The sequence below is a fragment of the Procambarus clarkii genome, chromosome 15 (genome assembly GCF_040958095.1).
Source record: "Procambarus clarkii isolate CNS0578487 chromosome 15, FALCON_Pclarkii_2.0, whole genome shotgun sequence".
Taxonomy (NCBI): domain Eukaryota; kingdom Metazoa; phylum Arthropoda; class Malacostraca; order Decapoda; family Cambaridae; genus Procambarus; species Procambarus clarkii.
This window is the reverse complement of record NC_091164.1, coordinates 23,140,996-23,163,019: the sequence shown is the minus strand read 5'-3', so window position 1 is coordinate 23,163,019 and position 22,024 is coordinate 23,140,996. Positions and strand designations below refer to the sequence as shown.

Below are 22,024 nucleotides of genomic sequence, written 5' to 3'. Positions count from 1 at the left end.
CCACTGTTATGTCCCTGGCTGTGATCTGCTCCCACTGTTCTGTCCCTGGCGGTGATCTGCTCCCACTGTTCTGTCCCTGGTTGTGATCTGCTCCCACTGTTCGGTCCCTAGCTGTGATCTGCCCCCACTGTTCTGTCCCTGACTGTGCTCTGCTCCACTGTTCTGTCCCTGGCTGTGATCTGCTCCCACTGTTCTGTCCCTGGCTGTGCTCTGCTCCACTGTTCTGTCCCTGGCTGTGATCTACTCCCACTGTTATGTCCCTGGCTGTGATCTGCTCCCACTGTTCTGTCCCTGGCGGTGATCTGCTCCCACTGTTCTGTCCCTGGTTGTGATCTGCTCCCACTGTTCGGTCCCTAGCTGTGATCTGCCCCCACTGTTCTGTCCCTGGCTGTGCTCTGCTCCACTGTTCTGTCCCTGGCTGTGATCTGCTCCCACTGTTCTGTCCCCAGGCTGTGATCTGCTCCACTGTTCTGTCCCCTGGCTGTGATCTGCTCCACTGTTCTGTCCCCTGGCTGTGATCTGCTCCCACTGTTCTGTCCCTGGCTGTGATCTGCTCCCACTGTTCGGTCCCTGGCTGTGATCTGCACCTACTGTTCTGTCCCTGGCTGTGATCTGCTCCCATTGTTCTGTCCCTGGCTGTAATCTGCTCCACTGTTCTGTCCCCTGGCTGTGATCTGCTCCCACTGTTCTGTCCCTGGCTGTGATCTGCTCCCACTGTTCTGTCCCTGTCTGTGATCTGCACCTACTGTTCTGTCCCCTGGCTATGATCTGCTCCCACTGATCTGTCCCCTGGCAGTGATCTGCTCCCATTGTTCTGTCCCTGGCTGTGATCTGCTCCCACTGTTCTGTCCCTGGCTGTGATCTGCTCCCACTGTTCTGTCCCTGGCTGTGATCTGCTCCCACCGTTCTCTCCTTGGCTGTGATCTGCTCCCACTGTTCTGTCTCTGGCTGTGATCTGCTCCCACTGTTCTCTCCTTGGCTGTGATCTGCACCCACTGTTTTGTCCCTGGCTATGATCTGCTCCCAAAGTTCTGTCCCCTGGCTGTGATCTGCTCCCACTGTTCTGTCCCTGGCTGTGATCTGCTCCCACTGTTCTGTCCCTCGTTGTGATCTGCTCCCACTTCTGTCCCCTGGCTGTGATCTGCTCCCACTGTTCTGTCCCTGGCTATGATCTGCTCCCACTGTTCTGTCCCTGGTTGTGATCTGCTCCCACTTCTGTCCCCTGGCTATGATCTGCTCCCACTGTTCTGCTCCTGGCTGTGATCTGCTCCCACTGTTCTGTCCCTGGCTGTGATCTGCTCCCACTGTTCTGTCCCTGGCTGTGAACTGCTCCACTGTTCTGTCCCTGGCTGTGATCTGCTCCCACTGTTCTGTCCCCTGGCTGTGATCTGCTCCCACTGTTCTGTCCCCTGGCTGTGATCTGCTCCCACTGTTCTGTCCCTGGCTGTGAACTGCTCCACTGTTCTGTCCCTGGCTGTGATCTGCTCCCACTGTTCTGTCCCCTGGCTGTGATCTGCTCCCACTGTTCTGTCCCTGGCTGTGATCTGCACCCACTGTTCTGTCCCTGGCTGTGATCTGCTCCCACTGTTCTGTCCCTGGCTGTGATCTGCTCCCACTGTTATGTCCCTGGCTGTGATCAGCACCCACTGTTCTGTCCCTGGCTGTGATCTGCTCCCACTGTTCTGTCCCTGGCTGTGATCTGCTCCCACTGTTATGTCCCTGGCTGTGATCTGCTCCCACTGTTCTGTCCCTGGCTGTGATCTGCTCCCACTGTTCTGTCCCTGGCTGTGATTTGCTCCACTGTTCTGTCCCAGGCTGTGATCTGCTCCCACTGTTCTGCCCCCTGGCTGTGACCTGCTCCCACTGTTCTGTCCCTGGCTGTGATCTGCTCCCACTGTTCTGTCCCTGGCTGTGATCTGCTCCCACTGTTCTGTCCCTGGCTGTGATCTGCTCCACTGTTCTGTCCCAGGCTGTGATCTGCTCCCACTGTTCTGTCCCAGGCTGTGATCTGCTCCCACTGTTCTGTCCCCTGGCTGTGATCTGCTCCCACTGTTCTGTCGCTGGCTTTGATCTGCTCCCACTGTTCTGTCCCTGGCTGTGATCTGTTCCCACTGTTCTGTCCCTGGCTGTGATCTGCTCCCACTGTTCTGTCCTAGGCTGTGATCTGTTCCCATTGTTATGTCCCTGGCTGTGATCTGCTTCCATTTTCCTGTTCCAGGCTGTGATCTGCTCCCACTGTTCTGTCCCTGGCTGTGATCTGCTCCCATTTTCCTGTCCCAGGCTGTGATCTGCTCCCACTGTTCTGTCCCTGGCTGTGATCTGCTCCCACTGTTGTGTCCCTGGCTGTGATCTGCACCCACTGTTCTGTCCCTGGCTGTGATCTGCTCCCACTGTTCTGTCCCTGGCTGTGATCTGCTCCACTGTTCTGTCCCAGGCTGTGATCTGCTCCCACTGTTCTGCCCCCTGGCTGTGACCTGCTCCCACTGTTCTGTCCCTGGCTGTGATCTGCTCCCACTGTTCTGTCCCTGGCTGTGATCTGCTCCCACTGTTCTGTCCCTGGCTGTGATCTGCTCCACTGTTCTGTCCCAGGCTGTGATCTGCTCCCACTGTTCTGCCCCCTGGCTGTGACCTGCTCCCACTGTTCTGTCCCTGGCTGTGATCTGCTCCCACTGTTCTGCCCCTGGCTGTGATCTGCTCCCACTGTTCTGTCCCTGGCTGTGATCTGCTCCACTGTTCTGTCCCAGGCTGTGATCTGCTCCCACTGTTCTGTCCCAGGCTGTGATCTGCTCCCACTGTTCTGTCCCCTGGCTGTGATCTGCTCCCACTGTTCTGTCGCTGGCTCTGATCTGCTCCCACTGTTCTGTCCCTGTCTGTGATCTGTTCCCACTGTTCTGTCCCAGGCTGTGATCTGCTCCCACTGTTCTGTCCTAGGCTGTGATCTGTTCCCATTGTTATGTCCCTGGCTGTGATCTGCTCCCATTTTAATGTCCCAGGCTGTGATCTGCTCCCACTGTTCTGTCCCTGGCTGTGATCTGCTCCCATTTTCCTGTCCCAGGCTGTGATCTGCTCCCACTGTTCTGTCCTTGGCTGCGATCTGCTCCCACTGTTCTGTCCCTGGCTGTGATCTGCTCCCACTGTTCTGCCCCTGGCTGTGATCTGCTCCCACTGTTCTGTCCCCTGGCTGTGATCTGCTCCCACTGTTCTGTCCCTGGGTGTGATCTGCTCCCACTGTTCTGTCCCTGGCTGTGATCTGCACCCACTGTTCTGTCCCTGGCTGTGATCTGCTCCCACTGTTTTGCCCCTGGCTGTGACCTGCTCCCACTGTTTTGCCCCTGGCTGTGATCTGCTCCCACTCTTCTGTCCCTGGCAGTGATCTGCTCTCACTGTTCTGTCCCCTGGCTGTGATCTGCTCCCACTGTTCTGTCCCTGGCTGTGATCTGCTCCCACTGTTCTGTCCCTGGCTGTGATCTGCTCCCACTGTTCTGTCGTTGGCAGTGATCTGCTCCCACTGTTCTGTTCTCTGGCTGTGATCTGCTCCTACTGTTCTGTCCCTGGGTGTGATCTGCTCCCACTGTTCTGTCCCTGGCTATGATCTGCTCCATTGTTCTGCCCCTGGCTGTGATCTGCTCCCACTGTTCTGCCCCTGGCTGTGATCTGCTCCCATTGTTCTGTCCCTGGCTGTGATCTGCTCCCTCTGTTCTGCCCCTGGCTGTGATCTGCTCCCACTGTTCTGTCCCTGGCTGTGATCTGCTCCCACTGTTCTGTCTCTGGCTGTGATCTGCTCCCTTTGTTCTGTCCCTGGGTGTGATCTGCTCCCACTGTTCTGCCCCTGGGTGTGATCTGCTCCCACTGTTCTGCCCCTGGCTGTGATCTGCTCCCTTTGTTCTGTCTCTGGCTGTGATCTGCTCCCACTGTTCTGTCTCTGGCTGTGATCTGCTCCCTTTGTTCTGTCCCTGGCTGTGATCTGCTCCCACTCTTCTGTCCCTGGCTGTGATCTGCTCCCATTGTTCTGCCCCCTGGCTGTGATCTGCTCCCATTGTTCTGCCCCTGGATGTGTTCTACTGTTCCCACTGTTCTGTCCCTGGCTGTGATCTACTGCTCCCACTGTTCTACCCCTGGCTGTGATCTGCTCCCATTGTTCTGCCCCCTGGCTGTGATCTGCTCCCATTGTTCTGCCCCTGGATGTGTTCTACTGCTCCCACTGTTCTGTCCCTGGCTGTGATCTACTGCTCCCACTGTTCTGCCCCTGGCTGTGATCTGCTGCTCCCCAGGTGAACATGAGGGCTTGCATGTGGAGGTGGTAATCGCTGTCGATCATCATGAGGGCATCATCTCTGACCACCTCGTGACTCAGTGACCGTTGACCTCGCTAGCTTCTTCAGAGGTGTGAATATTCCACTGACTTGCGTCGCCAGTCTGGCGCCGCGCCTGTGGCTTGTTCATGCTGTAATGATGTTCATGTTGTTCTACTATGTACTGCTCTCTTGTTACACAGCCAGAACTAGAGCAGTGTAATTGACGAGATTCACACATCTGGCGGCTTAAATACCGCCTGTCGTCTCCCTCGTGATGTGTCGCGCCTGGAAACCGCTGAGCGTGAAAGTCTCTTAACCAAAAAGTGTTCAAAAAAAGATTGAAAGCAAATGTTCAAGAGTTCATAAATAACAGTGTCGTGGACAAAGAAACGAGAGACAGTGTAGTGCAGCTGTCTTGCCTTGCAGGCAGCTGCACTATAGAACTTAGAGGGATACCAGGAGTGATACCAAACAAAGCAAGCGGAAACTAGATAATTCAAACATAAAAGCTCATGTGGACTAATAAATTAAATATCAACTATGGATCCTTCCACAAACTTCCCAAATACAACGGTGCTTCGAATCCTCAGTTGGAACATTGCATCACTCAGGAAAAGACTTCCTGATCTACACCACGAAGTGACGACCGAGCCCATTGATGTCGTCTGCCTCCAGGAGTGCAGAGTTCCCACCAGGTCTCCACCCTCTATATTCCCCCCCCCCCCCTTTGTTGTCTATAACCTTTGTCGGAAAATCCGACACCATTTAATATATCATACAGATAATAGCTGTATTGTATAAACAAGTTAACCATAGAAAACGTAACTTGTAGTGGAATTACCGTCTATAGAAAACGGGATATCATCACCACATACTATTATAATTCACCAGCTATTTTGCTGGGAATTATTCTTAAATACATTAGTCTTTGGACTTTACCATCATAAAAACATCTTATATAAATTAACTTAATTATCAATATTAAAGTAGAGTAAATGTGACCCTTCTATCACTTTCTGAAATCTGGACAATGTAAGCCAGGCGTCAGGGAGGAAGGAGGGCAGCCATTGTTTATACTAGACCAGAGGCTCACAGGAGCAAATACGGCTCCTGTTAATTTTACTTGGACTTAGTGTTATGGAAACCAAAGGTGTAACATTTTCAACACGCTGTCAACAAATCAAGTTAAGTGTTCTTTCCGAAACCCAGTATCTTTCATTTATGGCCATTAATGTCATTATATAGGGTGAGCCGGTTAGAGCACGTGGAAGCCTCAAACTAAAGGTAATTAAGCAAGGTCTTCAATGTTCCATGTACAGTATTTTATCTGATATAGCTTGTCATATATAGGTATCTGGCTTCACAGTTAGCGCCCTTTTGACAGGTCAAGACGAGGAAGCAAGATTTTGTGCACCAGTTACTGGGTGATGGAAGCTACCTCAAAGAGGATAATTTGGTGTCTACACCCTAGTTATACCTGGTGGACTAACCTGCTGTACTATAAGATAAGGATCCTTTTCAATGTATGTAGTTAATACTGTAGTTTGATTGGCTGCATATATATAAATATAAACCCCCCCTAATGTGTAGAGGATCGATTTGTGAGATTAAGAGATTATTGCAGAAATACAGTCCACTTATCATTATACAAATTGCTATCGAAGTATATAAATTAACGTAAATATAAATTCATATAAATTAAATAAATATAAATCTCACAGGTCGGTTCCCACAACCTTAAATCCAGTCAGGTAAATATAGGTGTATATAAAGATTCAATGATAAGTAATCCTCTACCCCCAGTTTCTCGGAAAGTGCCAAATGGCAACGTTGCTTCTGTTTATATCTTAGTAATATTGTTATATTAATAATATTAATTAACTTAATTAATTAACTTAGTAATACTGTTATATTATTAATGAATAGGCGAATTGTAACGACAGTTCTCATTGGTGAAAACACTACACTCTGGTTTATTATTCACACTCCAATCGAAAAGAATAGAGAGTAAAGCAGTGAATAAAAATTAATACAGATTAGTGAAAAAGGGAGATGGCTCTACTTTTGTGCTGAAGAGTTTATTGACCTTTTATGTAAACTATATAACGAATGATAGTTTGACGTACTGATGTTTAGCTGTCTAGGTAGAGACGTGACCACACACAGAACGCTCCCTCCATCCTCCTCCTGATGAACACCTAGTAGTAGCCCGGACTCTTGAACACCTAGTAGTAGCCCGGACTCTTGAACACCTAGTAGTAGCCTGGACTCTTGAACACCTAGTAGTAGCCTGGACTCTTGAACACCTAGTAGTAGCCTGGACTCTTGAACACCTAGTAGTAGCCCGGACTCTTGAACACCTAGTAGTAGCCCGGACTCTTGAACACCTAGTAGTAGCCCGGACTCTTGAACACCTAGTAGTAGCCAGGACTCTTGAACACCTAGTAGTAGCCTGGACTCTTGAACACCTAGTAGTAGCCTGGACTCTTGAACACCTAGTAGTAGCCTGGACTCTTGAACACCTAGTAGTAGCCCGGACTCTTGAACACCTAGTAGTAGCCTGGACTCTTGAACACCTAGTAGTAGCCTGGACTCTTGAACACCTAGTAGTAGCCTGGACTCTTGAACACCTAGTAGTAGCCTGGACTCTTGAAACACCTAGTAGTAGCCCGGACTCTTGAACACCTAGTAGTTGCCTGGACTCTTGAACACCTAGTAGTAGCCCGGACTCTTGAACACCTAGTAGTAGCCAGGACTCTTGAACACCTAGTAGTAGCCTGGACTCTTGAACACCTAGTAGTAGCCTGGACTCTTGAACACCTAGTAGTAGCCCGGACTCTTGAACACCTAGTAGTTGCCCGGACTCTTGAACACCAAGTAGTTGCCTGGACTCTTGAACACCTAGTAGTAGCCCGGACTCTTGAACACCTAGTAGTAGCCTGGACTCTTGAACACCTAGTAGTAGCCCGGACTCTTGAACACCTAGTAGTAGCCCGGACTCTTGAACACCAAGTAGTAGCCCGGACTCTTGAACACCTAGTAGTAGCCAGGACTCTTGAACACCTAGTAGTTGCCTGGACTCTTGAACACCTAGTAATAGCCCGGACTCTTGAACACCTAGTAGTAGCCTGGACTCTTGAACACCTAGTAGTAGCCTGGACTCTTGAACACCTAGTAGTAGCCTGGACTCTTGAACACCTAGTAGTAGCCAGGACTCTTGAACACCTAGTAGTAGCCTGGACTCTTGAACACCTAGTAGTAGCCTGGACTCTAGAACACCTAGTAGTAGCCCGGACTCTTGAACACCTAGTAGTAGCCTGGACTCTTGAACACCTAGTAGTAGCCCGGACTCTTGAACACCTAGTAGTAGCCTGGACTCTTGAACACCTAGTAGTAGCCTGGACTCTTGAACACCAAGTAGTAGCCCGGACTCTTGAACACCTAGTAGTAGCCTGGACTCTTGAACACCTAGTAGTAGCCAGGACTCTTGAACACCTAGTAGTTGCCTGGACTCTTGAACACCTAGTAGTAGCCCGGACTCTTGAACACCTAGTAGTAGCCTGGACTCTTGAACACCTAGTAGTAGCCTGGACTCTTGAACACCTAGTAGTAGCCAGGACTCTTGAACACCTAGTAGTTGCCTGGACTCTTGAACACCTAGTAGTAGCCCGGACTCTTGAACACCTAGTAGTAGCCAGGACTCTTGAACACCTAGTAGTAGCCAGGACTCTTGAACACCTAGTAGTTGCCTGGACTCTTGAACACCTAGTAGTAGCCCGGACTCTTGAACACCTAGTAGTAGCCAGGACTCTTGAACACCTAGTAGTAGCCCGGACTCTTGAACACCTAGTAGTAGCCTGGACTCTTGAACACCTAGTAGTTGCCTGGACTCTTGAACACCTAGTAGTAGCCTGGACTCTTGAACACCTAGTAGTAGCCTGGACTCTTGAACACCTAGTAGTAGCCTGGACTCTTGAACACCTAGTAGTAGCCCGGACTCTTGAACACCTAGTAGTAGCCTGGACTCTTGAACACCTAGTAGTAGCCTGGACTCTTGAACACCTAGTAGTAGCCCGGACTCTTGAACACCTAGTAGTAGCCCGGACTCTTGAACACCTAGTAGTAGCCCGGACTCTTGAACACCTAGTAGTAGCCCGGACTCTTGAACACCAAGTAGTAGCCCGGACTCTTGAACACCTAGTAGTAGCCTGGACTCTTGAACACCTAGTAGTAGCCCGGACTCTTGAACACCTAGTAGTTGCCCGGACTCTTGAACACCAAGTAGTTGCCTGGACTCTTGAACACCTAGTAGTAGCCCGGACTCTTGAACACCTAGTAGTAGCCTGGACTCTTGAACACCTAGTAGTAGCCCGGACTCTTGAACACCTAGTAGTAGCCCGGACTCTTGAACACCAAGTAGTAGCCCGGACTCTTGAACACCTAGTAGTAGCCTGGACTCTTGAACACCAAGTAGTAGCTCGGACTCTTGAACACCTAGTAGTAGCCTGGACTCTTGAACACCTAGTAGTAGCCTGGACTCTTGAACACCTAGTAGTAGCCCGGACTCTAGAACACCTAGTAGTAGCCAGGACTCTTGAACACCTAGTAGTAGCCCGGACTCTTGAACACCTAGTAGTAGCCTGGACTCTTGAACACCTAGTAGTAGCCTGGACTCTTGAACACCTAGTAGTAGCCCGGACTCTAGAACACCTAGTAGTAGCCAGGACTCTTGAACACCTAGTAGTAGCCCGGACTCTTGAACACCTAGTAGTAGCCTGGACTCTTGAACACCTAGTAGTAGCCTGGACTCTTGAACACCTAGTAGTAGCCTGGACTCTTGAACACCTAGTAGTAGCCAGGACTCTTGAACACCTAGTAGTAGCCTGGACTCTTGAACACCTAGTAGTAGCCTGGACTCTTGAACACCTAGTAGTAGCCTGGACTCTTGAACACCTAGTAGTAGCCAGGACTCTTGAACACCTAGTAGTAGCCCGGACTCTTGAACACCTAGTAGTAGCCTGGACTCTTGAACACCTAGTAGTAGCCTGGACTCATGAAAACAGGCTCTAGCAGAGGACCTTGCCAGCTAGATTGCTTTATTGTTTACCAGGCAACAGTTGAAGGCTTCATGTGAACAACCAGAGAAACTCGGTATATGAAAGCTGGTTATTCTTCCCTTAAACCCATGCTTGCCTAGCTAAAGGGATAACGTAGTTATTTATGCCCTTGACCATGGAAGATCAGACCACACACTAGAAATTGAAGGGACGACGACGTTTCGGCCCGTCCTGGACCATTCTCAAGTCGATTGTCCAGGACGGGCCGAAACGTCGTCGTCCCTTCAATTTCTAGTGTGTGGTCTGGTCAACATACTTCAGCCACGTTATTGTGACTCATCGCCTGCACATGGAAGATCATTACCCAAAAAAAAGCGAATTTCATCGTTTGTGTTGACAATGCCAAGAAACAGACACATCTTAATATTTCACATATTCAGCACAATTCGGTGCATGTCCTCAGGTGCACTCATCTTTTACAATGCGCCTCTCTGTGCCTCTGCGCCTCTCTGTGCCTCTGCGCCTCTCTGTGCCTCTGCGCCTCTCTGTGCCTCTGCGCCTCTCTGTGCCTCTGCGCCTCTCTGTGCCTCTGCGCCTCTCTGTGCACCCTATGTTTACCAAGAGGCAATGCATGGCTTTAGATTTTTTTATTGTTATATTTACATACAGAGCATGCTGATACATACACTAAAACAATACAAAAGAAGGAAAACAAAAGAAGCAAAACACATCACCACCGGCCTGAAGGGCCGACAATAAACATTAACACGAAGAACCACCACACCGCAGGACAACATAAACATAATACATAAGACAAATTACATAAAGGAAGTAAACACAAATAAACACACAAAAATACATAATGGAAATACATAAAAGAAACACAGGACACAAACAGAAAATAACAATACAGCCACAGGGAAAAAAACAGCCCGAAAGGTACACAGCAAAATACAAACAAGCACACAAATAGCGCACGCACACACGTAAAAACCGGAACAGGCCAACGCAGGAGCCATGAGGAACACCCACACGCACACACACAATGACACCCCCCGTGCACTCAGGCACCGGGAAAACAAGCCACACACACCCTGACAGACACAAACAAAGAAACAAAACACAAACACAAACATAATCCAACCACACGGACTGCTCATGCTTATCCGGAAACGCATGTGCCGGAAATCTAAAAAAAATCGCCTCCCAAAGCAGCTGGGAGTGCTCTGAGACCTGACCACAGGGAGGCAGACACGGCCGAGGCACAGAATCCGGCACACCACCCACAAAAACCCGTGCCCGCAGAATCCAAATGGAAGTAGGGCTCCACGGAACAGGTAGCACGCTATCAATAATATCAAACCTCACCATGGTAGACGTGTCACACACTTTCCTGGAGGCCAAGACGAAAGGAATGGGCTTCCTCCTAGGGGGGGCCGGGCACAGGATGACACCCTCGATGGCACACCAGGGGGCGCACAGGGCTGCGCACTAGCGCACACACTAGGCCTTATCCTGGGCACCGCACAGTCCCACTCGCTATCCACGGGATGGCACACCTGCTGGAACCCCCACGGGGGACATCCTTCTTTAGCACCATGACGATCCCACGGGATGGCACACCTGCTGGAACCCCCACGGGGGACATCCTTCTTTAGCACCATGACGATCCCACGGGATGGCACACCTGCTGGAACCCCCACGGGGGACATCCTTCTTTAGCACCATGACGATCCCACGGGATGGCACACCTGCTGGAACCCCCACGGGGGACATCCTTCTTTAGCACCATGACGATCCCACGGGATGGCACACCTGCTGGAACCCCCACGGGGGACATCCTTCTTTAGCACCATGACGATCCCACGGCCAGCACCAACAGCATAAGGATCATCCACCCCCCACTGCGGAAAACCCTCTGCAAGAGAAAGAACATAAGTGAAACGTGAGCCACAGTCATCTGCAGCCGGAGGCATATGGACCTCCGCCACCATCGTTGCAGGAAAGAGTGACGCATCCAGAACCTCCCCGTCGACATCGGAAGATGCACAGTCGCTGAAATCCCCCACATCCGCTCAGGCAGAAGAGGAATGGCGAGAATGCTTAGGCACCGGCTGCACACCATCAGAGCCAGAAGCAGAGCCAGAAACACAGGTAACACGGGCCGGACGCACAGAGGCTCGACGCAGAATGGCAGCAGCTTCAACCAAACAGGGAACCGGGCCACACACAGCAGGAGGCCCAGCAGTCACCCCAGCATCTACCACAGCTGTGACACAAGGCGAGGGCACAGAGACAGGCATAGCTGCAGGAGATGAAGAACAAGAAGACATCGACGGAGCACAGAGACCACCCGGAAGACCCACGGGAGCAGCTAGGACAGCGACCGGAGCAAGAGGGCTACTCGACGCCACCGCAACTCCCGAAGGAGGGGCTGCAACATCCAAAGGTGCGCCGGGCGATGCATGGGGAGCCGCATCAGCACACAGGACGTCCACAACCTCACTTACGGAATCCTCCTCTACAGGGAGCGGCGGGAATTCCTCCTCACGGAAGATGTTCAGGGGCACGACGGTAGGCACAGAGCACCCAGCAGTCTGATGGCCCAAGAGGCCACAACGATACCATGTCCGAAGCTAGCGGGCATAATACACCTGAACTGTAATAACCCAGGAGCTTCAATGAGGACGGAATGTCCAACCGCAGCCGCATTCCCAGGGTGCAAATGTTCGTCCGCACACCTTTGAGCATTCTCGAGGAGAGCAGGTGCAACCGCACACTGACAACAGCTCCAAACTGGCCGAAATAATGCCGCAGCAGTCCCTCCGAAAAACCAAGGGCGCCCCATGAACGATAACATACGTGATAGTACCACTCCGATCCAAGATAGAAGGTGCAGGAAGGTGCCTGCACCTTCCGGCAGGGGTAAGGTCCTCCCCTCGTAACGACGTAAACACGTCTGGTATGCCTCCTTTCGCCGTAAACTTGTCACTAATTCAATGCCATAAACGTCCATCACAGGTACCCAAAGCATTTCACACAGCATGATCTCCACCTCAGGATAGCCAGCTCGACCAGAAAAATCTAGGCCCACAGACTGAGCCTGCACAACAGGCGGGAGGGGGCCCCGATGGTGCCGACACGCCAAACATGACCCTCCCTCTCGCAACTCCAGGCAACAACTGGCAGGTCAGGTGGACACGTCTGTACCCCCTGGTGGCCAGCGAGGCAATACTTTACATATTGTGCACTGGTCCGAAACTCACATATTCTCTCAGTTTAGCCCTGACATGGACACAGCACTGCAGTGCGCTTTACGCATTCACTGACACCTTGCTCAACACAAATTCACTGACGCATTACGCACTTATTGAAGCATTGAAGCATTGCACATCAGCCTTTGACTCCCTGCCCTGCACTTGAAGAGATATATAATACATATAACATCCTAACCGACGCATATTTTCACAGCCTACACGCACGTTACTGCATCTTACTCCTGACACACTGTATTACGCATTAATTGTACACTGCTCCTGGTGGGTGACTTCCTCCCCCCCCCTCCCCCTCACGCCTTTCTCAAGAGTTTCAGAAGGTTAAACGACCACACCCACAATTACCATTCGTCATAACGACTGCCCAGTATAATGCATCACTTTAATGAATTTTAACAGCTTTTTAAGACAACGAAATCCTGAAATAGCCATTTTTTAATCTATAATATTTTAGAGGAACAGTATTTTATTGCTGGGAGATAATGGTAAATGTCTGCCAATGTTTACTGTGGTTTGGTCGTGTGTGTGTGTTCCCTGTGCCTGAATATGACAAAGTGTACACACTTTGAACAAGTTAACATGCCCTCAGGCAAGTGTATGTATTTTTTAACACCCTATTCGTTCCATTGGGCACGTGTTTGTGTACATGTGAACAAGTGCATGTGTCCTCCAACTAGGCAGGTGCTATATGTGACAAATGTTTTTGTTCAGGTGCCACGCTAAACCCTGGCTGGAACGTTTCTCCACCACCGTGTGGTGGTGGTGGTCGTTACAAGTGATGAACAAGAGACAGTGAGTCACCACAACACAGCACCAGTGATGAACAAGAGACAGTGAGTTACCACAACACAGCACCAGTGATGAACAAGAGACAGTGGGTTACCACAACACAGCACCAGTGATGAACAAGAGACAGTGAGTCACCACAACACAGCACCAGTGATGAACAAGAGACAGTGAGTTACCACAACACAGCACCAGTAATGAACAAGAGACAGTGAGTTACCACAACACAGCACCAGTAATGAACAAGAGACAGTGAGTTACCACAACACAGCACCAGTGATGAACAAGAGACAGTGAGTCACCACAACACAGCACCAGTGATGAACAAGAGACAGTGAGTCACCACAACACAGCACCAGTGATGAACAAGAGACAGTGAGTTACCACAACACAGCACCAGTGATGAACAAGAGACAGTGAGTTACCACAACACAGCACCAGTGATGAACAAGAGACAGTGGGTTACCACAACACAGCACCAGTGATGAACAAGAGACAGTGAGTTACCACAACACAGTGATGAACAAGAGACAGTGAGTTACCACAACACAGCACCAGTGATGAACAAGAGACAGTGAGTTACCACAACAACAAGAGACAGTGAGTTACCACAACACAGCACCAGTGATGAACAAGAGACAGTGAGTTACCACAACAACAAGAGACAGTGGGTTACCACAACACAGCACCAGTGATGAACAAGAGACAGTGAGTTACCACAACACAGCACCAGTGATGAAGAAGAGACAGTGAGTTACCACAACACAGCACCAGTGATGAACAAGAGACAGTGAGTTACCACAACAACAAGAGACAGTGGGTTACCACAACACAGCACCAGTGATGAAGAAGAGACAGTGAGTTACCACAACACAGCACCAGTAATGAACAAGAGACAGTGAGTTACCACAACACAGCACCAGTAATGAACAAGAGACAGTGAGTTACCACAACACAGCACCAGTGATGAAGAAGAGACAGTGAGTTACCACAACACAGCACCAGTGATGAACAAGAGACAGTGAGTTACCACAACACAGCACCAGTGATGAAGAAGAGACAGTGGGTTACCACAACACAGCACCAGTGATGAACAAGAGGCAGTGGGTTACCACAACACAGCACCAGTGATGAACAAGAGACAGTGAGTTACCACAACACAGCACCAGTAATGAACAAGAGACAGTGAGTTACCACAACACAGCACCAGTGATGAACAAGAGACAGTGAGTTACCACAACACAGCACCAGTGATGAACAAGAGACAGTGAGTTACCACAACACAGCACCAGTAATGAACAAGAGACAGTGAGTTACCACAACACAGCACCAGTGATGAACAAGAGACAGTGGGTTACCACAACACAGCACCAGTGATGAACAAGAGACAGTGAGTTACCACAACACAGCACCAGTGATGAACAAGAGACAGTGAGTTACCACAACACAGCACCAGTAATGAACAAGAGACAGTGAGTTACCACAACACAGCACCAGTGATGAACAAGAGACAGTGAGTTACCACAACACAGCACCAGTGATGAACAAGAGACAGTGGGTTACCACAACACAGCACCAGTGATGAACAAGAGGCAGTGGGTTACCACAACACAGTGATGAAGAAGAGACAGTGAGTTACCACAACACAGTGATGAACAAGAGCCATGTTGAACAACTCGTCTGGAGCTCTCACACGCATCATCTTCCCTCAAGGACATTCAGTTTTCTGGAGTGTTTTACATTTATTAATAAAGATTGGGTTTGTGGGTAATAGTCGCGGCCAAAGTTTACGACCAAACTTCTAATGGATTTCTTCGGCTTCAGTGAAGAAGTTGAGCCAAACTTGTGCTATAATAAATGCCCCCTTCCATCCCCCCTCCCTACACCCCAGAAAATAAAAACATGAAATTTTCTTATTTTAATTGATAATTTGTTAGTTATTCTTTAAGTCATCTAGTTATAACTGTCGGTATAACTGTGTGTGTGTGTGTATTACCTGTTTGTGCCTGCAGAATCGAGCTATTAGCTCTGGGACTCCGCCTTTCTAAACAATCATTTTTTCCTGATAAGTCTACTACATATATTTCTGACTAACACACACACACACACACATCCCCAGAAAACAGCCAGTAGCAGCTGTATAACTCCCAGGTACCTGTTTACCGCTAGGGGGAATAAGACTTCAAGGTGAAAGAAACTCTACCTACTAGTTTCAGCCTCGGCCAGGAAACGAACCCGGGGTCTTGAAGATTACGACCCTGGAGTGCTGTCCATGCTTCCGCGAGGCCTCGTGTGTACTAACATTTCTGTACCTGCAGGATCGAGCGATTGCTCTTGGATCCCACCTTTCTGGCCGCCGGTTGTTCAACGCTCCTGTCCTACTTCCATATCATATCTAGTTTTAATACTATGAATTTTTGTTTTGTTTCCACAATGTGCTCCTTTAGCTCATTCCATTTTTCCAGAACTCTCAAGCTAAAAGAAAACTTTCTAACATCTCTGTGACTCATCCGAGTTTCCAGCTTCCCTCCATGTCCCCTTGTTTTGTTTTTTATATGTACCTATCATATCTCCCCGCTCCCTCCTCTTTCTAGCGTCGTCTGGTTCAGTTCCTTCAGTCGCTCTTCATGTCATCATATTAATATACAATATACTGCTCCAGCCATCATGGAAAACTAGGAGATTGGTAAATTGCAATGGGCCTCTTGTCCCATAAGTGAGGTGCTTCCCCTTCACCTCATCCTCGGCTATATATCCAGTTTGCTCCTTTTTTGTTTAAAATTTGTTTTAACCTTTTCCAGTTTAAAAGGTTGTGTTTTGTGTTTGTGTGTGTTTCTTCAGGTGGGGACTCCATGATGGGGCGGCATACTCTAAGACTGGCCTCACGTAGGCAGTGGAAAGCGCCCTAAATGCCTCCTAACTTAGGTTTCTGAATGATGTTCTAACTTTTGCCAGTGTAGTGTACGCTGCTGTCGTTATCCTATTTATATGTGCCTCAGGAGATAAATTTCGTGTTACGTACACGCCTGTGGGAACCGACCTGTGAGATTTATATTTATTTAATTTATATGAATTTATATTTACGTTAATTTATATACTTCGATAGCAATTTGTATAATGATAAGTGGACTGTATTTCTGCAATAATCTCATAATCTCACAAATCGATCCTCTACACATTAGGGGGGTTTATATTTATATATATGCAGCCAATCAAACTACAGTAACTACATACATTGAAGAGGTTCCTTATCTTATAGTACAGCAGGTTAGTCCACCAGGTATAACTAGGGTGTAGACACCAAATTATCCTCTTTGAGGTAGCTTCTATCACCCAGTAACTGGTGCACAAAATCTTCCATCCTCGTCTTGACCTGTCAAAAGTGCGCTAGCTGTGAAGCCAGATACCTATATATGACAAGCTATATCAGAGAAAACACTATACAGTACATGGAACATTAAAGACCTGGCTTAATTACCTTTAGTATGAGGCGATTTCGCGTTCTAACCGGCTAACCCTATATCCTGACATTAATGGCCATAAATGAATGATAAACGGGTTTCGGATAGACACTTAACTTGTATTTGTAGACAGCGTGTTGACAATGGTACACCTTTGGGTTCCATAACACTACGTCCAAGTAAATTTAACAGGAGCCGAATTTGCTCCCGTGTGAGCCTCTGGTCTCAATAAACAATGGCTGCCCTCCTTCCCCACTGACGCCTGGCCTACTTTGTCCAGATTTCAGAAAGTGATAGAAGGGTCACATTTACTCTACTTTAATATTGATAATTAAGTTAATTTATATAAGATGTTTTTATGATGGTAAAGTCCAAAGACTAATGTATTTAAGAATAATTCCCAGCAGAATAGCTGGTGAATTATAATAGTATGTGGTGATGATATCCCGTTTTCTTTAGACGGTAATTCCACTACAAGTTACGTTTTCTATGGGTAACTTGTTGGTAATACAGTTATTATCTGTATGATTATTAAATGGTGTCGGATTTTCCGACATAATTCCCCAGGGGGCTGCTCACGGGTCGAAGTCCTATTTAGAACAGACGAACACCGATACTCCTCCTTCGAATTATTAGATTAATTTGATGTTAGTAGTTAGTAATCACACATTTGTGCGTCTGTTCGTGCAGGACGGATGTCCCGTACTAGAGTTGCAGGGGTTAGAAGTCTAATGCGATTTCATTTCCCTGTCAACTCTTGAAAGGCTAATATTCAAGCCTTATACATATTATTTAACCCAGAAGACTGAATGTGATCAAGTACTACAGTCAAGTATGATTCAGGGACTGCAGTGAGATCAGTGACATTAGATATAACTTGAAGTTTCTTCAGGTAACTGGTCACTGATATATAAACACTGAGGCCCATGGAATACATCTTGATTAAATAATAAATGTATCAAATCAGTCATCAGATTTATTGGGGTTTAATTTAGTTAATTGATTCAGAAGATTGAATAGCTCATCATTAAAGTAAAGTATGGTTCTGAGACTGCAGTGGGTTCAGTGACATTGGTCGCAGTGACTTGTAGCTGTTTTAGGCTACTGTTCACTGATTTGCCACTGAGGCCTCATGAACTCATCTCCAGCTTTAAATGATGATACTAACATCAACCTCTGTTGGTATAGTCAGCTGTAATCTCCTTAGTATAATGCTACTGGAGAAATATAATCAGCTGACAAATTTAGATTTCTATTGGTATTGTTTATCTGCAGGCATAGGTCTCCTCAGGCTTGATACTGGGCCTGAGAGTAATTTGCCTCCTGCAGAGTTTAACATGGTTATACCCTGATATTTAGTAGGGCTACCGATGAATTGATGGTAGTAGTCTGTCCCCACAAGGACAGCCATTTGGCATTTGATTTGCTCAAATTTACCTGCAGCTGCTTGATAATAGCTTTCCAGGTCAGCATAATCAACTTGAGATTGTTGTGACAAATCTTCACATTTCTTGATCTGTCTTGTTAAGTGGCCTTTAAGACCTGCAAGGGTTCTTTTCATTCTCCCTGCATTATCCATACTGGCTAGTTGGTAAAGCCTTGTGGGACTTGTACTTGGGCTGCTCATAATACTGAACAAGCACTGATGGTAGCCTAGGGTAAAATGCACTCACTAGGCAATAATCCTACCTCTACTAGAGGTTAGCACTTAAAATTAATACACATTATATATATACAATCATACACACTAATGATTTGAGTGATAAACCAGTGTCACTGGAAGTACCTTTAGGTTAGCTCTTCTATATCACCCTAGGATGGTAGAGACACTAATTAATCACTCAAAGGTGTAATGATCATAAGTAAATTATTATATATACAACTCAACTCGAGTTGATAAAAATTACACCCAAAATAGGGTCTGGACCATTCATTAATGGTGTTAGGTTGTTCAATATAGTACAACTGACTATAGTAATAATGGGACTAGGATGAACAATAATAGTTCAACTAGTCAATGGTAATATCCTACCCTGTTGTGGGTTGGCAATTAGTAAATATTATACTGTGATCACTAGTGCAATATATATTAAATAATTCTCTATTTTGGAGAAATAATATACACAATTATTGTTAATAGCCTCTTAATTAGCCTCTATGAAACTTCTAATATTATCTAGAAGTATTAAATGTTATTAGTGACCTCGCGAAATAAAGTCCACAAAATTCGTAGATAATCTCTCGCGAAATGTAACACCACGAAATCCGTGAACAATCTCGCGAAGACACAGTCACTAATTTGGCTGGATTCTATATTAGCGCTGTCATTTCACGAAATAACACGCCACCAAATATCTGTGGGTGTGCATGAAACCGCTGACGAAGCTGAACTGGGCTGAGGGAGGCTCCTGAGCTCCCACGAGGCAACGCCGCTGTCTTGACTGGCTTTGTTTAAATAACACTGCACTAGTATATTTAATGAATCCACTGGTTGACTGGTTCATCCGGTACTAAGATGAACAAATGTGGGTTCAAAGGATCAAATAATAAGTCATCCGGTTCGAAGATGACCAAATAATGTGGGAACCGACCTGTGAGATTTATATTTATTTAATTTATATGAATTTATATTTACGTTAATTTATATACTTCGATAGCAATTTGTATAATGATAAGTGGACTGTATTTCTGCAATAATCTCATAATCTCACAAATCGATCCTCTACACATTAGGGGGGTTTATATTTATATATATGCAGCCAATCAAACTACAGTAACTACATACATTGAAGAGGTTCCTTATCTTATAGTACAGCAGGTTAGTCCACCAGGTATAACTAGGGTGTAGACACCAAATTATCCTCTTTGAGGTAGCTTCTATCACCCAGTAACTGGTGCACAAAATCTTCCATCCTCGTCTTGACCTGTCAAAAGTGCGCTAGCTGTGAAGCCAGATACCTATATATGACAAGCTATATCAGAGAAAACACTATACAGTACATGGAACATTAAAGACCTGGCTTAATTACCTTTAGTATGAGGCGATTTCGCGTTCTAACCGGCTAACCCTATATCCTGACATTAATGGCCATAAATGAATGATAAACGGGTTTCGGATAGACACTTAACTTGTATTTGTAGACAGCGTGTTGACAATGGTACACCTTTGGGTTCCATAACACTACGTCCAAGTAAATTTAACAGGAGCCGAATTTGCTCCCGTGTGAGCCTCTGGTCTCAATAAACAATGGCTGCCCTCCTTCCCCACTGACGCCTGGCCTACTTTGTCCAGATTTCAGAAAGTGATAGAAGGGTCACATTTACTCTACTTTAATATTGATAATTAAGTTAATTTATATAAGATGTTTTTATGATGGTAAAGTCCAAAGACTAATGTATTTAAGAATAATTCCCAGCAGAATAGCTGGTGAATTATAATAGTATGTGGTGATGATATCCCGTTTTCTTTAGACGGTAATTCCACTACAAGTTACGTTTTCTATGGGTAACTTGTTGGTAATACAGTTATTATCTGTATGATTATTAAATGGTGTCGGATTTTCCGACAACGCCCAGGTCTCTTTCTCGAATCATCACAGGTAGGCAGTTTTCCTTTATTGCGTACCCGCCCTTTGGTCTCCTGTCACCTAGTCCCATTTACACTTGCTTGTGTTGAACTCCAGTAGCCATTTATCTAACCATTTCTGCAGGTTGTTCAAGTCCTCTTGGAGGATCCTCATCTGTCACAACTTGTCTCATAAATTTCGCATCGTCCGCGAACATCGATATATAGGACTCGACTCCCGTAGACATGTCGTTCACGTATATTAGAAACAGAACTGGTGCCAGCACCGATCCTTGAAGTACTCCACTCCATTCTCGGTCCTGCCTTATTTTTTTTTTTTTTACTTTGCCATAACATTTCAGAAAGTTTATTAGGCATGATTTCCCTTCTCTGAACCTATGTAGGTGTTCATACCTAACTTTCTCTGTGTAAACAGTCCTAACCTGATTATTCATTCAAGTTCTTTACAAGGAACGCTTGTCAGTGATAATGGTCTATAGTTAAGTGTCTCTTCCCTATCTCCTCTCTTGAAAATTCGAACTACAATGGCCTTCAAAAATTGGGCAACTCTCCCTTTGTAAGTGACTCAATAAAGATCCTTACCAGAGGCACGCTGAGGGCCTGCGCTGCCTCTTTAATATCCACGGTGATTCTTTGTCTGGTTCAATTGCTTTAGTTTCATCCAGTATTGTCAACTATTTCCTCCTCTACTGTCACTTGTATATAGAAACTCTGTTACCATTCATATAACTCATCTACCTACGTGTTTCCCCCTGGTGTGCGTTTGTGTATGTGTGTATTCACCTAGTTGTGCTTGCGGGGGGTTGAACTCGAATCTTTCGGCCCGCCTCTCAACTGTCAATCAATCAACTGTTACTAACTACTAACTAATTTTTTATTTATTTTGTTCACACACACTCCTAGGAAGCAGACCGTAACAGCTGTCTAAGTCCCAGGTACCTATTTACTGCTTGGTAACAGTGGCATTAAGGTGAAAGAAACTATGCCCATTGTATCTCGCCAGCACCGGGAATCGAACTTCGAACCACAGGATTACGTGTCCAGCGTGCTGTCCACCCAGCCACAGGCCCCCGGGGGCTGAGTGGGCCAGTGAAGTCTTGTTTGTGGTGATAATGTCCCCCGCAAACTCTTTTGTCTTCCAGCGATGTGAGCCTTAATTCCAGTCGTCTCTCCTCGTAGCTCATATCCTGTGTGTGTGTGTGTGTGTGTGTGTGTGTGTACTCACCTATTTATACTCACCTATTTGTGCTTGCGGAGGTTGGGTTCTGGCTGTTTGATCCCGCCTCTCAACTGTCATTCAACTGTAGTACAGATTCCTGAGCCTACTGGGCTCTATCATATCTACATTTAAAACTGTGTATGGAGTCAGCCTCCACCACATCACTGCCTAATGCATTCCCCCAGTTAACTACTCTGACACTGAAAAAGAACTTTCTAACGTCCCTGTGGCTCATTTGGGTACTCAGTTTCCACCTGTGTCCCCTTGTTCGCGTACCACCCGTGTTGAATAGTATATCCTTGTCTACCCTGTCAATTTCCCTGAGGATTTTATAGGTAGTGATCA

General features: G+C 47.1%; 3 protein-coding genes across 3 annotated transcripts; 1 reads left to right on the top strand and 2 right to left on the bottom strand.

Annotated features, from left to right (window-relative positions):
• Positions 1-252: 252 nt before the first annotated feature.
• On the bottom strand, positions 253-3,042 carry LOC138364987 (hornerin-like). The gene has a single exon (XM_069325078.1). The coding sequence runs from the start codon at positions 3,040-3,042 to the stop codon at positions 253-255; it is 2,790 nt and encodes a 929-aa protein (XP_069181179.1).
• A 338-nt stretch (positions 3,043-3,380) lies between these two features.
• LOC138364986 (uncharacterized) lies at positions 3,381-4,037 on the bottom strand. The gene has a single exon (XM_069325077.1). The coding sequence runs from the start codon at positions 4,035-4,037 to the stop codon at positions 3,381-3,383; it is 657 nt and encodes a 218-aa protein (XP_069181178.1).
• Positions 4,038-11,542: 7,505 nt separating this feature from the next.
• Positions 11,543-11,953, top strand: LOC123759198 (uncharacterized). The gene has a single exon (XM_045744079.2). The coding sequence runs from the start codon at positions 11,543-11,545 to the stop codon at positions 11,951-11,953; it is 411 nt and encodes a 136-aa protein (XP_045600035.2).
• Positions 11,954-22,024: the final 10,071 nt, after the last annotated feature.

Excerpts from the sequence above, each read along its gene's own strand:
- LOC138364987 (XM_069325078.1), bottom strand. The coding sequence starts at position 3,042 with ATGGGAGCAGATCACAGCCAGGGACAGAACAGTGGGAGCAGATCACAG.
- LOC138364986 (XM_069325077.1), bottom strand. The coding sequence starts at position 4,037 with ATGGGAGCAGATCACAGCCAGGGGGCAGAACAATGGGAGCAGATCACA.
- LOC123759198 (XM_045744079.2), top strand. The coding sequence starts at position 11,543 with ATGGCAGCAGCTTCAACCAAACAGGGAACCGGGCCACACACAGCAGGA.